Consider the following 16,065-nt stretch of genomic DNA (forward strand, 5'->3'; position numbering starts at 1 on the left):
TCTAGTCAGAAAATGCATACAAAGTTTGAAAGCTCTCCCCAAATCTGGGGTGGGGTGCGGTTGCCTCAGATTACATAATTAATAGGCTTAGCCCCAGTGTCTTAGAGCAGCTGCAGGGTCTGCATGATTAGAAAAAGCACCGAATAAAGTACACTTCACTGGAATATCAACTGTCCTGGGAGAAGTCAGAATATAGAAGAGCAATGAAAAGATAGCATGAATGATTTGTGTATCTCAGCTTCCCTCTGATCATGTCACGTTAAAAGTACAGCCTAAAATGCGACATCTGTTGAGTACCAAGAGAAACAACCCTTTTCCGCTTGCCAACTCATAAAACTGCATTCATATCAACAGAGATCTAAAAGGCAGAAACAAGTTGTTATAACCCATCTAACTCACACCATTTCCAGAAACGCATCTTGACATGGAAGTTCTCACTTAAAATGTCTTCCACTATCACACAGCCAAACTGTGTTTTCAGCTTAGCCTCTTTTCTCAAGGCATAATATTTGAGAAAATATTATAGTCTCTTTTCTCAAGGCATAATATTTGACCCATGGACCTATCACTCATGAGGACATCATATCAGGAATTATGGTAAAAATTAATTTACTTAGGCATTATTTTTGGATGGGATGGAAGAGGTTGTGACTAGAAGTCTAAAACCAAATCAACAAACATTTGTCTTCAGACGATGCCAAGGTCGTATTCCTTTAAAAAAAATAATGAAAATTTTTGGCATAAAATACCATTAAAATCAGCCTAGTCTACAGAACAAGAATAAAAAACCAAGATATAGAAAAGAAAGAGAAAAGAGAGGGAATAACTATAAGGTTCTTTATCACATCTATATCATATCATTTATCCACACATACAGAGGTGGACCCTCCCAGACCCCACTTGGTGTATTCCTAAGCAATGCAGGAGGAGATATTCATTCTCAAAACAGACCAGACTCACTACAGCTACCTTTACATGCTAGTGGAGAACACTGGTGACATACATACTTTCTTCCCATTTCAACCCCTTGATAAGCATGAATGTCACTTTTTACAGGGACAGTTTAGCACAGGGTAGGGAAATGCATTTGGCCGGAAGGCCAGTTTCTGATCCCCTACCGCCTCTAGGCCAGTTTGACGTCAGGCTATGAAACACTTTGATGCCCTGACAATGGGCTCTTTGCAAGAGGCTTGTAAGGAGTACAGTGCTGTGCTTTCAAGTCCCAATGATCTGTTGACTATTGGCACTTCAGAAGCATTGCATGTGGGTCTTCTGATTTATAGTGCTTCTGAAGCACCATAAATCCCGATTGTTGGGACTTGTCCCCAGAGTTTCTAAAGCATTTCAGAAGTCCTTATGGCCCAGCTGTTTGGATCGCACCTAAAATCATACATGACATCAGGTGATTGGGCCAAGCCAGCCTCACCTGCCAAACAGCCTGTTTTCCCACCCCTGAGCGAACACCAAACCAGCAAAATCAAGAAAGTGTTACATCCTGCATTTGGGCTTTTATAAGATAAAGGCAAAGGGAAGCAAGTGCCAAAACCTTAGATTTAGAATCATCTGGTACTCCACGATGGAAGTCTCACCTGCCTGGTTTATACTTGCTTCATCTTTTGTCTCCCCTGCTAAGTCTAAAAGGACTTTTTACCTTAGGATGCTGGATGTTGTACATTAAAACTTTCAAGTCATACCATGAGATGTATTTAAGATACAGGACAATCACATCCTATGTGGCGGCTCATTTTCAAGGGTTCAATGTATACATGGAAGCACGTATACTCAAACTGCCTCCATGCAAGCCAGTGCACTGAGCACACATTAGGCCCCCCAACCAAGGCAGAGAGCTTAAAAACTCTTTCTGCACTGGGAAAACCTGGCATAAAAGGGGGTTGTAAGCACTTCACCTTACTTGGATTTAAGTCCCACAATTCCAATCAGCTCACCTTCAACTGTGTATGGTTGAAATCAGGAAGGTTAAATGATTTTACAGTACGATGGCATCTTATAAGCAAACACACAATCTCACACTTCTTCTTCTTTTTACCTTCAGATATATGGTAACTAGAAGAGAATCTTATCATATTACAGTACAGACCCAGACCATTTTGAACATACCTTGAGAGTAGCACACAACATTGTCATCTGAGTCACAGATTTCTGGAGTGATTCAATGGTGGCATTGCGCAAATCCAGCGTCTCCCTTAGTGAATTCACAATATTTTGGATATCCCGTTTCTCCTTCTCTGAAACAAAAAAACACAATTACAGTGCTTCAAACAAATCTCCCCAAGTTCTTTAGGTCTTTGGACTTGGGGCAGGAACGTGACGAACGACAAGCAAAGCAAGGGGAACTTTCAAAGGCATAAAACGGGTGGCTAACCTGTGGCCCTCCAGTTGCTGTTAGGGCTCCAACTATTATCAGCTCCAGCCACTGTGGCCAATGATCATGAATGACAGGAGCTGTAGTCCAGCAACTTCTGGAGGGATCCAATTTAGCCACCTTTGGTCTAGAAATTGCTTGGAACTATTGGATGGCTATTACTGAATCTGTTCTGCAAGAACCATGTGCCACTTCAAATAATCCTTGTTACAAGCTCTACTAAGCTTCAAGGTTTCTTTAGAACAAGAGTAACAGCATGCTCTCTTCAGAACCTGTTCAGTTGGCAATGCCAATATGGTAGCCATCAGCTCCCACCCTCCCAAGCATCAAAACAAGCTCTGGTACAACTAAGTACTGTGCAGGGAGTCAGCATTATTCATAAACATAACATTTACAAAACCATGAAATTTTGATGTCTGACTTTAAAAGACTCCATATTCTGTTTTTGGTGTGAACCCTTGTGTGCTGGGTACATGCTTAGGCAAGATTTCAGCTGTTGCTGTGAATAGTGAGACAACGATGACACACAGAACAATTATGTTACTGTATTGTTACATTCCTATTCTAACTTATTTATTTTCACCACACTTTGCGCCCTGAGCAAGAAATTTAAATGTAACGTACTTTGTTTAATTCCTGGAACAAAACACATTGTCCCAGTTTGTGCATCTGCAAAAGTTACAGGACCATCAAGACTTCATAAAAGACACATTTATATTAGAGATATGGCAGGCCTGCAAAACTGATTAGGCAGATAATCACCTTTTATTCCCCTCCAAAGAGCACTTAAAGTGTGTCAAAGCTTCAATGTGTTTCTTAACCAAGCAAGGTACAGTGCTACAAGCCACCCTCGTGTTCGATATAGCAGTCGCTCCTGTCTCAGTATGCAAGCTATGAGGAAAGTTGTTCATCTCAGGGAGAGATGTAGCTTATTTTTGGCTCCTTAATTTGTAATTGTAGAGGAAGGCAAACAGTCCAATGGGAAAAGACAGCTCGTTAGAAACAGAAGAACCCTCCCTGGTTGCTCATTTAAAATCTCTTCATTTTACTGCATTCTCATGTTTTGGAATTTCTGTCATTCATTTTGAGTGACATTTTCCCTTCACTGCCTATGACTCACAGCTGCCTACAGACAATGCTTTAAAAGCCATCAACAAAGTCTCCAAGGCTTTCACTTAACTGTCTCCATAAAGCATTTCTAAAATTAAAGTTATAATGCTCTTGAAAGCAATGGGGAAATGGAATCACATGAGCAACCAGACACATGGACCATCATTCAGATAGCTGACAAAATCCTCTCCCCTCCTCCGTTTCCTACTTCTATTTGGTTTCTCAATTATATGCAACACCTCTGCATTTTTTCACTACAAAACCACTGACATTAGCCAGGTACAAGTTTCGTAACAAGGAGGCATTTACCTTAAGTTTATCTGAATAGTCTCACTTAAGTTTTTCACCAAGCTCAGCTGTGTCATGGCAAATCCCTGTGGCTGAGCAGAGTCTTTAAACTCTGGTCAACAAGTGACCCAAAGCATTTCATGTATATATGTGTTTGGAATTGGAGTCAGTTTTAAACACAGCTTTAAGTCATCATGCAAACCTTGTTAATACTTTTTTTAAAAAGGGGGGGTAAAGGACCCCTGACAGTTAAGTCCCGTCGCGGACGACTCTGGGGTTGCGGTGCTCATCTCGCTTTACTGGCCGAGGGAGCCGACCCAGTTTTTCTGGGTCATGTGGCCAGCATGACTAAGCCGCTTCTGGTGAAACCAGAGCAGTGCACAGAAACGCTGTTTACCTTCCCGCGGGAGCGGTACCTATTTATCTACTTGCACTTTGACGTGCTTTCAAACTGCTAGGTTGGCAGAAGCTGGGACAGAGCAACGAGAGCTCACCCCGTCGCGGGGATTCGAACCGCTGACCTTCTGACCGGCAAGCCCTAGGCTCTGTAGTTTAGACCACAGTGCCAACCGTATCTCAGTAAAGTCTTCAGTAAAGTTAATACTTTACTGGGACACATAAATACTTTACTAAAGGGCAAACCTCTTCCTCTTCTATTTTTCAACTCACCTTTCATGGCTAACTGGGCTTTCATCCTATCCAGTTCATTCTGAAATATAACACATAAAAAAACAAATTAGGTGGCAGCACAACATACAAGCCCACACCCGAGCTTTAAAAGGTGTGTCAGAGTGATTTTAGGATATCTACCCAAACACTATTCACACTCACACGGACCAAGTTATACAGAAAATAGTCACAACTGTCGAAGCTTTATTAATAACCTATATCCTAGGATTATTTTAGAAGTGGGCAGAGGGCTGGAGCTCAGAACTGAAAAAAACATCAAGAGCGATTGTCTTACCACTTGCCGCCCTATTTCTCACACTGTCCTTTTGCTTTTGTCAAACAGCTTTAGAAATCTCAAATGGGAAAAACAACGACGAAGAAGTATTTCAACACTATTTTAACTTAACAAGCCAGCCAAGCACAGATCCTGCCAGAAAGAATTTGAGTTCCAAATATTTTTAACTAATATTTGTAATCAATGGATAATTAGCTGGAGTGCAATAGTGTTACAAAACTAGTGTTTGGACAGAGTCCAACAAGCAATTTATGAATGCATCTGGATAGAGGCACAATGAGTCAAACCAAAAGCTTGTTTAATGCTCATTCAAATGAGCTTGGAAATTGATAGCGACACAGAACAGCAGCTGGATGAAAGGGCAGCAATGAACTGGCTGGCACCAAGTAGGTTGAGGAGGTGCCAAATGAACACCCAAAGGAGCTTTGTAACAGCTGGCAGTATTTAATACTGAAAAAAGAAAATACATGGCACATAGCCAGAATTTACAGTACTTAGTGATGCCAACAAGGATCTACTTCATGCTCATATTTCTACTTTAAAAAGAAAAAGGAAAATCTGATATATAAGGTGGGGGGGTGGAATCTGATGAGAGTCTGCAAACCCTAGAAAGCATAAAGGCTGAATTAGACCCGCAGGACATAGCAGACAATAAGCTGGGCATTGAGTGAAATGTAGTATGACAGCACCCTCACCCCCCACCAAACACAACATGTTACTGAAACTATTCATGCAAAGACATCATGTCTATATTAATTTAATAAAATAATTAATTAAATAAGGTCACCAAGCATGTCATTCATGGTGCACTGCAGTATATTGTATGGATTATTAGAATCTCATGGCAAATATGTTGTTGAAATAAAATGGTTAGGAAACTAAATAAATAAATCAGAAGGCATTGCTTCAATAGAAAACACAAGCTGACAACATAATACGGAGTGAAATATGATTGTACACACACAGCTTGTATGGGCAGGGTAGAAGCCAAAGTATCCCTCTTCCCTTATTTGACAGCAATACCAGCAATATGTACACTAAGGCTTCCTTTCTCTTCCACTGAAGTAAAGAAGAGATGTGTTTTATAGGATTCTCAATGATGCAGCTCAATAGACTGCCTGGAGGTTGATAAGGGAAGCTTAGGGCAGAGATGAAGAGGGCTTATGCCTGCCCTCCATTTGTATGTACCTATATTAAAATGGGAGGGATGCAGGTGGTGCCATGTATTAAACCACAGAGCCTAGGGCTTTCCGATCAGAAGGTCGGCGGTTCGAATCCCCGTGACAGGGTGAGTTCCTGTTGCTCGGTCCCTGCTCCTGCCAACCTAGCAGTTCGAAAGCATGAAGTGCAAGTAGATAAATAGGTATAGCTCCAGCGGGAAGGTAAACGGCATTTCCGTGCGCTGCTCTGGTTCGCCAGAAGCGGCTTAGACATGCTGGCCACATGACCCGGAAGCTGTAGGCCGGCTCCCTCGGCCAATAAAGCGAGATGAGCGCTGCAACCCCAGAGTCATCCGCGACTGGACCTAATGGTCAGGGGTCCCTTTCCCTTTATATCAAAATGGGACAAGAGGAAGGGCTGATCCTAGAATAAAATATGTAGGAGAAAGTGTTGCCAAGTTTGATGTGACAGAAGAAAGGGCATGAGGTCTTTACCAAGTCAACTGGGATCCAGAAAGTGCAACGAAAGAGGCAGCCCAGGGTTCATTTCACGTTCGGGAAGCATATCAGGGAAAGGAAATCAGCTATGTGGAATTATGAAGAAACCTGGTGCGAATGCTAAGTTTGGAAGCAGAGAAAGGAAGCAGTGAAGGTAGAAGGAGCCTTTATGGTGGTACCCCAGCCCATAACTAATTTAGAATGTGGATCATTTTTATTTAAGGGAAACTGGGCAACGCATGGGCTATTTGTACATACATTAATGGTTAAAAAATTTATGCCAGTGACAAGTTGGGGGGGCAATGAGAGACTTGGGGCACCTTAAAGGGTCGCAAATAAGTGGACTTTAGCCCACAAAAAACTTATACCATACTAAATTTGTCAGTCTAAGGTGTCACAACAGACCAATTGCTGCAACAGACCAACACATCTACCCCTCTAAATATTGGAGCAAGATAGTTGACCCCCCTCAATTCCATGGACTTGTAGCATCCACAATACAAAATTAACATTAGTGCTATATATGCTAATAACTATTAGCAGCTGCCAACTTATAGGCAAGAATGTTCTTGTTATAACAGGAAGCAAACCAAGAGATGGTGTTTCTCTTTATTGCCATGCCATCCTACTCTGGGGGAAAAAAAGTGGTTTTCAGTATTTTGCAGCTCAAGAGTAACTAACACCTGGCAAACCACTGCTGCTTCATTCAAGTGAACTAATGCTTTCTATGGCTCTCTAGGTGTGCTAGCATAAGCCATTTTCTTTTTTCTTTTTTAATGATATTTATTCAGAGTTTCAAAAATACAGAAAAGAGAAGGGGAAAAAAGAAAAAAAGAAGAAAAAATACATAAAAACCAATACAACACCACAACAAAAAAGAAAAATACAAATCCCATATTACATCTTTCATTTGCTTATTTCCTTGACCTCCTCACACCTCCCTTTTTGTATTCTAACTTAATTAGTTGTTTCAGCAAATTCTTTCCATCTTTTCTCAATTTTTATTTGAATAATTTATCTTGACAGTCTAGCCTATTAATTAACTCAGCAAATCCTTTCCATCTTTCACCATATTCTGTTATTCAATTTACCTTAATTTGTTTGACGTTATCTTACCATAAAATACCTTAAAGTTTAAAATTTAATACTTATTTATACGTAGCTCCTTATATCATTTCTACTAAACCCAAATAATTTCATTCCAACATTTTCCCTAATATTTATTAATTTTACACTAATTCCCAAAATATTTTTTTTTCCTTTATAGACTTTCTTCTAATTTTCATCCAACGTCCCTTCTTCCTGGTCTCAGGTTATGTCAGCCCTTACTGTCCATTCCATCCAGTCCATCAACCTGGTGATCTTATGTCCAAGGCCCTTAAGTCTCTTCCATGCCCCTTCTGCAGATTTTCTTCTTCTTGTTTATACTTGCACTTTTCCTTGTCTTTTGTTGATTTCTTTCCTTTCTCAATGAGGAGTAGGTCTCTGGGGGATTCCAGCCCATAATTATCTCCATCTCCCCTCATCAGACCAGCCCATTACCCACAGTCCCACTCCCCACAGTCATCCATATAATCCAAAAAATATTTAACAGCATATTTCAAAGTCCCTCCATAAGCCATTTTCTTTTAGAAGTGTTTCAGTATTCACTTTGCCGATTGGCTGAACTGTTACTTAAGGTACTCAAGATATGTTGTTGCTATGACAGGAACACATTTAATTCTCAGTCATCCTTATCTGTAATAACTTTCCTTTGTTGAATAGTGCACCTACTGAATAATATGCTTAAAGAAATCCTAGTAAATATAAAGAGAGCTTTTATGTGCATCAAGTTATTTTTGAATCTATACAACTACCTTGTTTATTGAGCACATTTATCAGGTTGCTTTTAGTCTCTTTTCTGTGAATATGACAGCTTTATTTCTGATGGAACTGTTACCTATATCAAGGAATTAGGCAGACAGACACAAAACGTGTTGTCATGGAAATTCTAATTATGACAACCATAGCACATGCTAACTTTAAACACAAGAGGGTAGAAGAGTCCTATTATATCAAGGTCAATAGAGACTTTTTAAATGACTAAGATACAGAGGAAATAGCATTTTGCCAAGGATAAATTATTGTTGAGAGTACACAGCGCTTTAGCGCCATGATTTTGCATTCAGGATTTCTCATTGCCAGCACAGTAGTGATCTCAAACACGTTAAGGCTGCAATCCCACAGACATTCACCTTAGAGTAGGTTCCATTGGTTCTAACCTAACTGGGTTTATTTCAAAGTAAACACATATAGGATTGCACTATAATTGATGTACATTCCCAGATGTAGCTTGTCTTAAATATTTATTCGTAACACAGTATGTATCATAAGATTATAGCCTATGTTTTTCCAAGTCTTGTAACATTATTATATATCCTACACCCATACACACTGTGCAATCTAATTTTTGTATTATTTTTTAAATGTCTCTTTCTCTTATTGTGGATCAAAAGATCTCACAGAGCAAGCTAACTGATAACACTGAGGAACAGTAAAAATGTAACTATGTGCCGAGTTGTCAGATGAAGACTATAAACAGACCGTATTCTTTTAACAGCTTCCACCAAATGAGCATTGGAAAGATTGCAAACTATCCTCTCTTCGCTTGTTCCTACAGGCAACTAGAACAACATTCCATTCAGCCTCCAGACTTTAACATAGCTGTGTTACTCCTGATCTGCACAATATCCGAGGATAATAGGAAGAGGCTAACAAAAACAAACATAATTAAGAAGGCCATGCTCTTTGAAAGGAGTCTGAATGGCAGAAAATTGGAAGAAATTGATATAATTCCTTTCATGTCAACTTGCTCTTAAAATGAAAGCATTTTTAAACCCGAAGATCTGAGGTCATGTAGAGTCTAAGTGAGGTGGGCCTCCAGAAGCAGAAACAAGTGCAGAAGCAGATTCACCTTTGATCCTATGTCTAGCCAATGACAGCAAATATTTACAGGGGAGATTTTTTTTAAACCTAGATGATGGGAGCAAGCTGTTGCACATACATACCTGTAGACTTTCTGCATCCAGTCCTGTCTGTTCCTCCAGGGCAACATCAAAGAACAGTTTGTTGATTATGTGTCTTTTGCCAACCTACACGTAACATGTGAAAGAATAAGGACATGACTGTGAAAAAGGAGGTGCCTGTTGCAATAAGATGGGAAATGATGTTTCAAGACAATATAAATATTGAGATTTCAGAAGACACATCTAATCTAATACACCCACACACCCCTTGACCTTGAATCAGGATGATTGCTTGTGTTTACTAGAAACCATATTCTATAGCACAGGGCTTGGAGGAAAGACAGTTCTGTTGGGCATCAGGCACAGCAAGGGATATTAATGTGACCTGTCTAGCATATTGCAATGTAGCATATGATGCACTTCACATCGCTACTGCCGCTATGAAATTCTTTGGCTCAGAATTCCAGTAACAGACTTTCCAAGTGTGGAGCCATTATTCCAGCACAAAATTTTGGAATTTTGACAAAACAATTCAAGCACCTTGGAACCAAGTGCAATTTGTTCTCTGGCAGCTTTAGCTCAGCAGCTGAGGCTAAGCTCACGCTGTGCCAAATCCAAGTACGTGCTGCTTGCTTTATGAGGAAAAAAATATTACTGAAATTGAATTTCATAGCTCTCTCCACCTCCCCCATGCAGCTACCGCTTTGTGTTTTAAGTATTATATACAGTCATGACACCAGCTAATTGCATAGTTACAGCTACATAAGATGTTATTTCACGATAGCTCCATGGTAACCCAAAGATGCGAGAGGCGGCGAAGAACAGAGGGAATCAACAAGTCAGAAGAGCAACAAGGGCTAAGACCTGGCAAGGACTGAAAAAGACAAATAAGAAGGCAACATGCAGCTTGGCACCTGCACACTGGTGTTCCTTTGAAGCTAATAAATAACATTGTAACAGCCAAATACCAAAGGTCTCGACTCTAATTATTGCCGTATTAACAGGGTACACCACACTTATGGCCACCATCCCAAAAGCTCATTTACATATAACAGCTCATGTATACGCAGCAGGACTTTTGATTTGTCCTTGTATCTGCAGCATCCCCATTCCTATTATCCACAAAGGGATGTTCAAGAAACAGAAGTCAAAAACTAACTGCAGCTACTTGTACAGCTAGCTAACTAGTGGCTTAGATTTTATAGAATCATAGAATCATAGAGTTGGAAGAGACCACAAGGGCCATCGAGTCCAACCCCCTGCCAAGCAGGAAACACCATCAGAGCACTCCTGACATATGGTTGTCAAGCCTCTGCTTAAAGACCTCCAAAGAAGGAGACTCCACCACACTCCTTGGCAGCAAATTCCACTGTCGAACAGCTCTCACTGTCAGGAAGTTCTTCCTAATGTTTAGGTGGAATCTTCTTTCTTGTAGTTTGGATCCATTGCTCCGTGTCCGCTTCTCTGGAGCAGCAGAAAACAACCTTTCTCCCTCCTCTATGTGACATCCTTTTATATATTTGAACATGGCTATCATATCACCCCTTAACCTCCTCTTCTCCAGGCTAAACATGCCCAGCTCCCTTAGCCGTTCCTCATAAGGCATCGTTTCCAGGCCTTTGACCATTTTGGTTGCCCTCCTGGACACGTTCCAGTTTGTCAGTGTCCTTCTTGAACTGTGGTGCCCAGATTTAGTAATTTCAAAGAGAAGGGCCTCTGAAGAAGAATCTGAAGAAAGCTACTCATACTCAAGACTATCTGCAATGGAAGACCTTCCTCTATCATGGGCTCATTGAGGTCCAGCTGCTTAGTCGCACTCCCAGAGGACATAAATGGAAGCTGCTCCTTAGTAGGCAAAAACTAAAGAGCAACACGAAGGATCAGAGCAGGAAATGCCACCCGAATAACCCTGGTACCATGGAGACACCGTGTTATTTCTAATCCTGATACCAGACCTGAATGTGATTTTTATTGCGAGAATATTTTCTAAGCTGCTTTGAGAGTGTCTCAATGCTATAAAGTCAGATTAAAATATTCTAAAACAGATAAATAAATCTCACTGAAATTAACTGAAAATCAATCAACCAATCACAGCTAACTTGTCCTATTGATTTTAGTGGGCCCCAAACATAATCAACTTTCTCCAGATTTGGACCTCTGTGCTGAGCCCATCAAAATCCTCTGCCAATAAAAGATGAATTCTAAATCAGTTGAATGCTGAACTTACAGTACTTAAAGTGAAAGCAATGAACCTTCTAACTGAAGAGATATGATCTAGCAGACACTTCCCAGTACATGCTAAGCTTTGGTAAAAGCAAAGCAATGGTAAGATTCAATCCAATAGCATATATATATATAGAGAGAGAGAGCGCGCAGGAGTGCCCCCCCATAAAACCTTTATAGTAATTCCATGACCTTATGCTTCAGGGAAGCAAGGTTGATGGGCCCCTTCTCCAAAGTTACCTTCTCTCATTTGGGTAGTCTTTCGTTCTCTTCTGACCACACCCCTCCACCCAGTCTGGACAGGTCGTTACTGAAACAGAACTCCTCAGCCTTGGAAGGCAAAGTACTCATATGGTAAAGACGATGAAATATGACAGATTATTTCAGTGAGCATAGGCTGAAGACTCACCTGGATTCTGCATTGTGGACAAGTCCGACTAGGTGCTGTGTCAAACCACTGGATGAGGCTAGAGGGGAAGAGATGACAAAGTGATTGTTGACAAATGGTGCTTCTTAACACAGGTAGTGATGTTAAATTCTCGAGAATATTCTCAATTATTGAGAATATTAGAGAATTCTCATTTAAAATAGGAGAATATTCATTTTAATGCATTGAAAATGATATAATTAGTTAACATACATGTTTATTCATGGGTAAACTTGTTCAGATGGCAACCAGAAACTGTACAGATACTTTTATTCAATGGGGCAATGCAGTGAATTCACATTCTTTGATTTTTTGCACCAAACTTGAAATTGAAAATTGGCATGTTATGGTTTGATACAAGTAAATTCAGTAATAGGCTATCTTGTGCTTCTAATAGCTCTAACACTTAATAACTGTGTTGGTGACTAAAACATAGCTTGATAAACAAATCTATATGCATGCATATAAAAAAGAAGCCATTAACATTAAATGTATTATCATTATATGATAATATATTTCAGTATGTCAGTCTCAGGTAAATGACACCTTGTACCATTGAATGGCACTGCAAAAACCAGTTTTTTTGGCATTAAATAAAAATATACAAATGTCAACTGTTTAAATCAAGGCCACCTCACATGTTGTTACACATAATTGTATAGGCCTAGATACTTTAAGTGTATAAAGCATTAAAGCTACTTTCTGTACAAAAAAATAATCAAACTGTATGGCCAAGGGTATAGAATTGCTAAAAATAAGGTCACACCAAAAAAGAAAAAAGGCTATTACATATACAGTAGTTGAAATACAAATGAATTCAAATGTTCATCAAATTAAATGAATAGCATTTTGTTTTAAAAATGTTTTCTGTAGCTCACATTTCAGAACTGTCAATGGTGAATGACACAATGCCCAGTAATGTAACTGGTTCAAAAAAATCATTATTCATTACTTACACTGGCACTATCATAGCTTGACTTATTATTTACTATGTTTTTTAAATGTGGGTTGTAAAATTGGTTCTTACATTAGAATTTACAGTTTGTAGAGAATATTCTCTGGAGAATATGCTCACCTCACTACACGCAGGTATTATCAGTTACAAACAAAACTCATCTAGTCTTGAGACAGACAGTTTTAGAATTAATTCTGCCACAGGGCCAACACCCTGTAATACACAGGGCTGCAATCCTGTGCACACTTACTACCCTGAGATTTATTTCCATGCAAGTTTCACACATTTCAACTCCCATTTAAAATAAAGCAGTTTTGCTGAAATTTCAGTTTGCAACATCACAGTGCTGAACATCTTAAGTATTATTGCCGTTGCCATTGGGACAGTATTTAGCTTGGTAGACAATGAGTGGTACAAGGCATGCAGGCTCGCTTGTGATATGATTATAAAGTGATACAAATTGTGATAAATGAATAGGATATGGATATGTCTTAGGAATATATAGAGTTTGTCTTGAAACACTCATTTGGACATATCTTCAATATAGGAAATACAGTGGTACCTCGGGTTAAGAACTTAATTCATTCTGGAGGTCTGTTCTTAACCTGAAACTGTTCTTAACCTGAGGTACTACTTTAGCTAATGGGGCCTCCTGTTGCTGCGTGATTTCTGTTCTAATCATGAAGCAAAGTTCTTAACCCGATGTTCTATTTCTGGGTTAGTGGAGTCTGTAACCTGAAGCATCTGTAACCCGAGGCACCACTGTAGCACAAAATATGCACACAGTGCATTAGGCTAGAAATGGCTTAGTACCACTGTGAACCTGGTCCTTCAGTCCTCAAATATTTTGACAGGCATCCATGACACAGAAGGAAAAGCAGGACACAACAAACTGAGGAAATGAGTTACAGACCTATTTTATCAGGCAGAGAAAAATTATTGTCCTACTCCTAACCAGCACACTGTTTCTATAACTGCAGTTTCTTGATGATCAACATATCCATCCCCCCTCCTAAACCACAAAGACACCAGCCAACAACAACAAAAACTTGCCTTAATGCTTCTTTCTATTGTACCTACAACTATAATATCAGCCTGCCTGGGCCCTTAGATATGGAGGAACAGGCCCTTTTCATTGTCTCACCATCCTGCGGTGGCATGAGATATGGCACCCTTTGTGGAGGTGCCCCTATTATAGAATAGCCTACTCCTCTGAAGTATGGCAGGCACCAATATTGCTGACAATTGGGAGCCAGCTAGAAACTTCTATTTGCCCAGATGTTTGCTCATTGTTATAACTCATTGTGTTTTCATGTTGGATTTTTCAAATTCTGTATATTTTACTTACACTTACTCTTATTTTTGCTCCCTTTGTAACCTGCCTTGGAATCATTTGAACAAGGGCAGGTTAAAAATGCTCTTAATGAATAAATAGTAAAAAATAAGATGTTTCCAAGTATTATTTCACAAATAAGATGAAAAGTTGATGTGTAAAAAAAAAAAAAAGAGAGTTGCTTAGGTTCTTAAATAACTTTCCTCCACCAATTTTGCCATTTGTTTATACAGTACTCACCATAAATGGTGGAAAGTATGTCCACAGTGAATAGCTGCCACATCCCTCTCATTATCAAAGAAATCTGAGCAGATGGTACAATGGGCACGGATAGGCATCCTTTACAACTGCAAGATCAAGGAAAAGATGCAAAAACTCAGATGTGGAACAGCCTCTCTGCAAAAAGAAACACCAAACTTAAAAGAGGTTCTGCCCAATAAGAAAACAGTCACAAGGGCATATCCTGAATGCTGCTTCCCTTTCCCCACCCGTACACTGAAGAACTGAATCTGCACTTGATGATCTCTCTGTGCCCTGCACTACATTCCAGGTTACTGAAAACTTAGACAAAAATAACAGCAGCAAAATCCAGAGGGGAAAGCATTCCTTCCTGCATTTCTGGTTTTGCTCTATAGTCCCAAACAGCCAGCGAAAACACCTTACACTCCCCTCCGAAGCTCTTTCATTGTCACAGCCAGTTACTTAACTGGGCAACACCAGCTGTAATATGGGATGTTCAGTACGTCAACTACCACTAGCCAGCAAGATATAGGTCAGATATTCATTACAAACAAAGTATTAGCAAAACATTAGGACAAAGTAGAGTGGTACCTCGGGTTAAGAACTTAATTCGTTCTGCAGGTCCGTTCTTAACCTGAAACTGTTCTTAACCTGAGGTACCACTTTAGCTAATGGGGCTGCCACTCCACTACCGCGTAATTTCTGTTCTCATCCTGAAGCAAAGTTCTTAACCTGAGGTACTATTTCTGGTTTATGTCTGTAACCTGAAGCGTATGTAACCTGAGGTACCACTGTACTGCCCCTTATCAAAAGGATTCAACAAGCACAGACCGCTTTCAGAATTTGATGAAAGCTGCAACCTCTTCCTCAGATTCCCCATCTCTGAAGACCGTTTTCAAAACAACAGGAAGGAAATGAAGAGGGTAAATATAATAATAATAATAATAATAATAATAATAATAATAATAATAATTTCCCCCCAACTCCACAAACCTGCTGAAGTCCACAGGTTAAGAACCCCTCCTTTAAATCTCTACCTTGGGCTAGTCGGTGTCTCCAAAATCATCAGCCTCACGAGCCTAAGGGGTGGGGAAAGAAGCTTTGGTTGCGGGGGCTGAACAGAAGAAGAATAAAAATGTACAGTTAGGCAGCTTCCCAAACTCACAGAGCCTCTGCCTATAAAAGGCTGGCAGCCGTGACCAAAGAGAAAGAGGGAGCCCACGGGCCAGTCCTCTCGCCCAGCTCCAGGGAGAGACTTCTCTCGAGGTGACCCGCGAAGCTTCCCCGCCCGTCTCGAGCTCTTGTCCTCCAGCTTCCTTCCCCCGCCCTGAACCCGGGAAGCTTCCCTGGAAGGAGCGCTCTCTCCCCGCAGCCGCCGCTATCAGGCCCAACGATGAACCTCTCGGTTTCCAGTTCAAGCCTCACTTTGGTTCCCGGATTCAAATTTGGTTCCTATCTCAGTGATTTCCGGAAGGGAAC

At 40.3% G+C, this 16,065-nt stretch overlaps 1 protein-coding gene across 5 annotated transcripts in view; it reads right to left on the reverse strand.

Moving 5' to 3' along the window:
* The window catches only part of TRAIP (TRAF interacting protein), a 28,716-nt gene extending 12,651 nt beyond the window's left edge, over positions 1-16,065 (reverse strand). For 2 of the 5 annotated variants that reach the window (XM_053377386.1, XM_053377383.1), the window contains exons 1-6: positions 15,871-16,063; positions 14,587-14,693; positions 12,041-12,098; positions 9,451-9,534; positions 4,451-4,490; positions 2,119-2,246 (exon numbers count right to left, since the gene is read on the reverse strand). In XM_053377386.1, coding sequence (XP_053233361.1) covers positions 2,119-2,246; positions 4,451-4,490; positions 9,451-9,534; positions 12,041-12,098; positions 14,587-14,684 — 408 coding nt within the window. In that variant the 5' untranslated portion in view covers positions 14,685-14,693; positions 15,871-16,063. Of the gene's footprint in view, positions 1-2,118; positions 2,247-4,450; positions 4,491-9,450; positions 9,535-12,040; positions 12,099-14,586; positions 14,694-15,870 lie in introns of all 5 variants that reach the window. The other 3 variants (XM_053377384.1, XM_053377381.1, XM_053377382.1) reach the window with 3 other exon arrangements.

This window comes from Podarcis raffonei, chromosome 2 (assembly GCF_027172205.1).
Source record: "Podarcis raffonei isolate rPodRaf1 chromosome 2, rPodRaf1.pri, whole genome shotgun sequence".
NCBI classification, from domain to species: domain Eukaryota; kingdom Metazoa; phylum Chordata; class Lepidosauria; order Squamata; family Lacertidae; genus Podarcis; species Podarcis raffonei.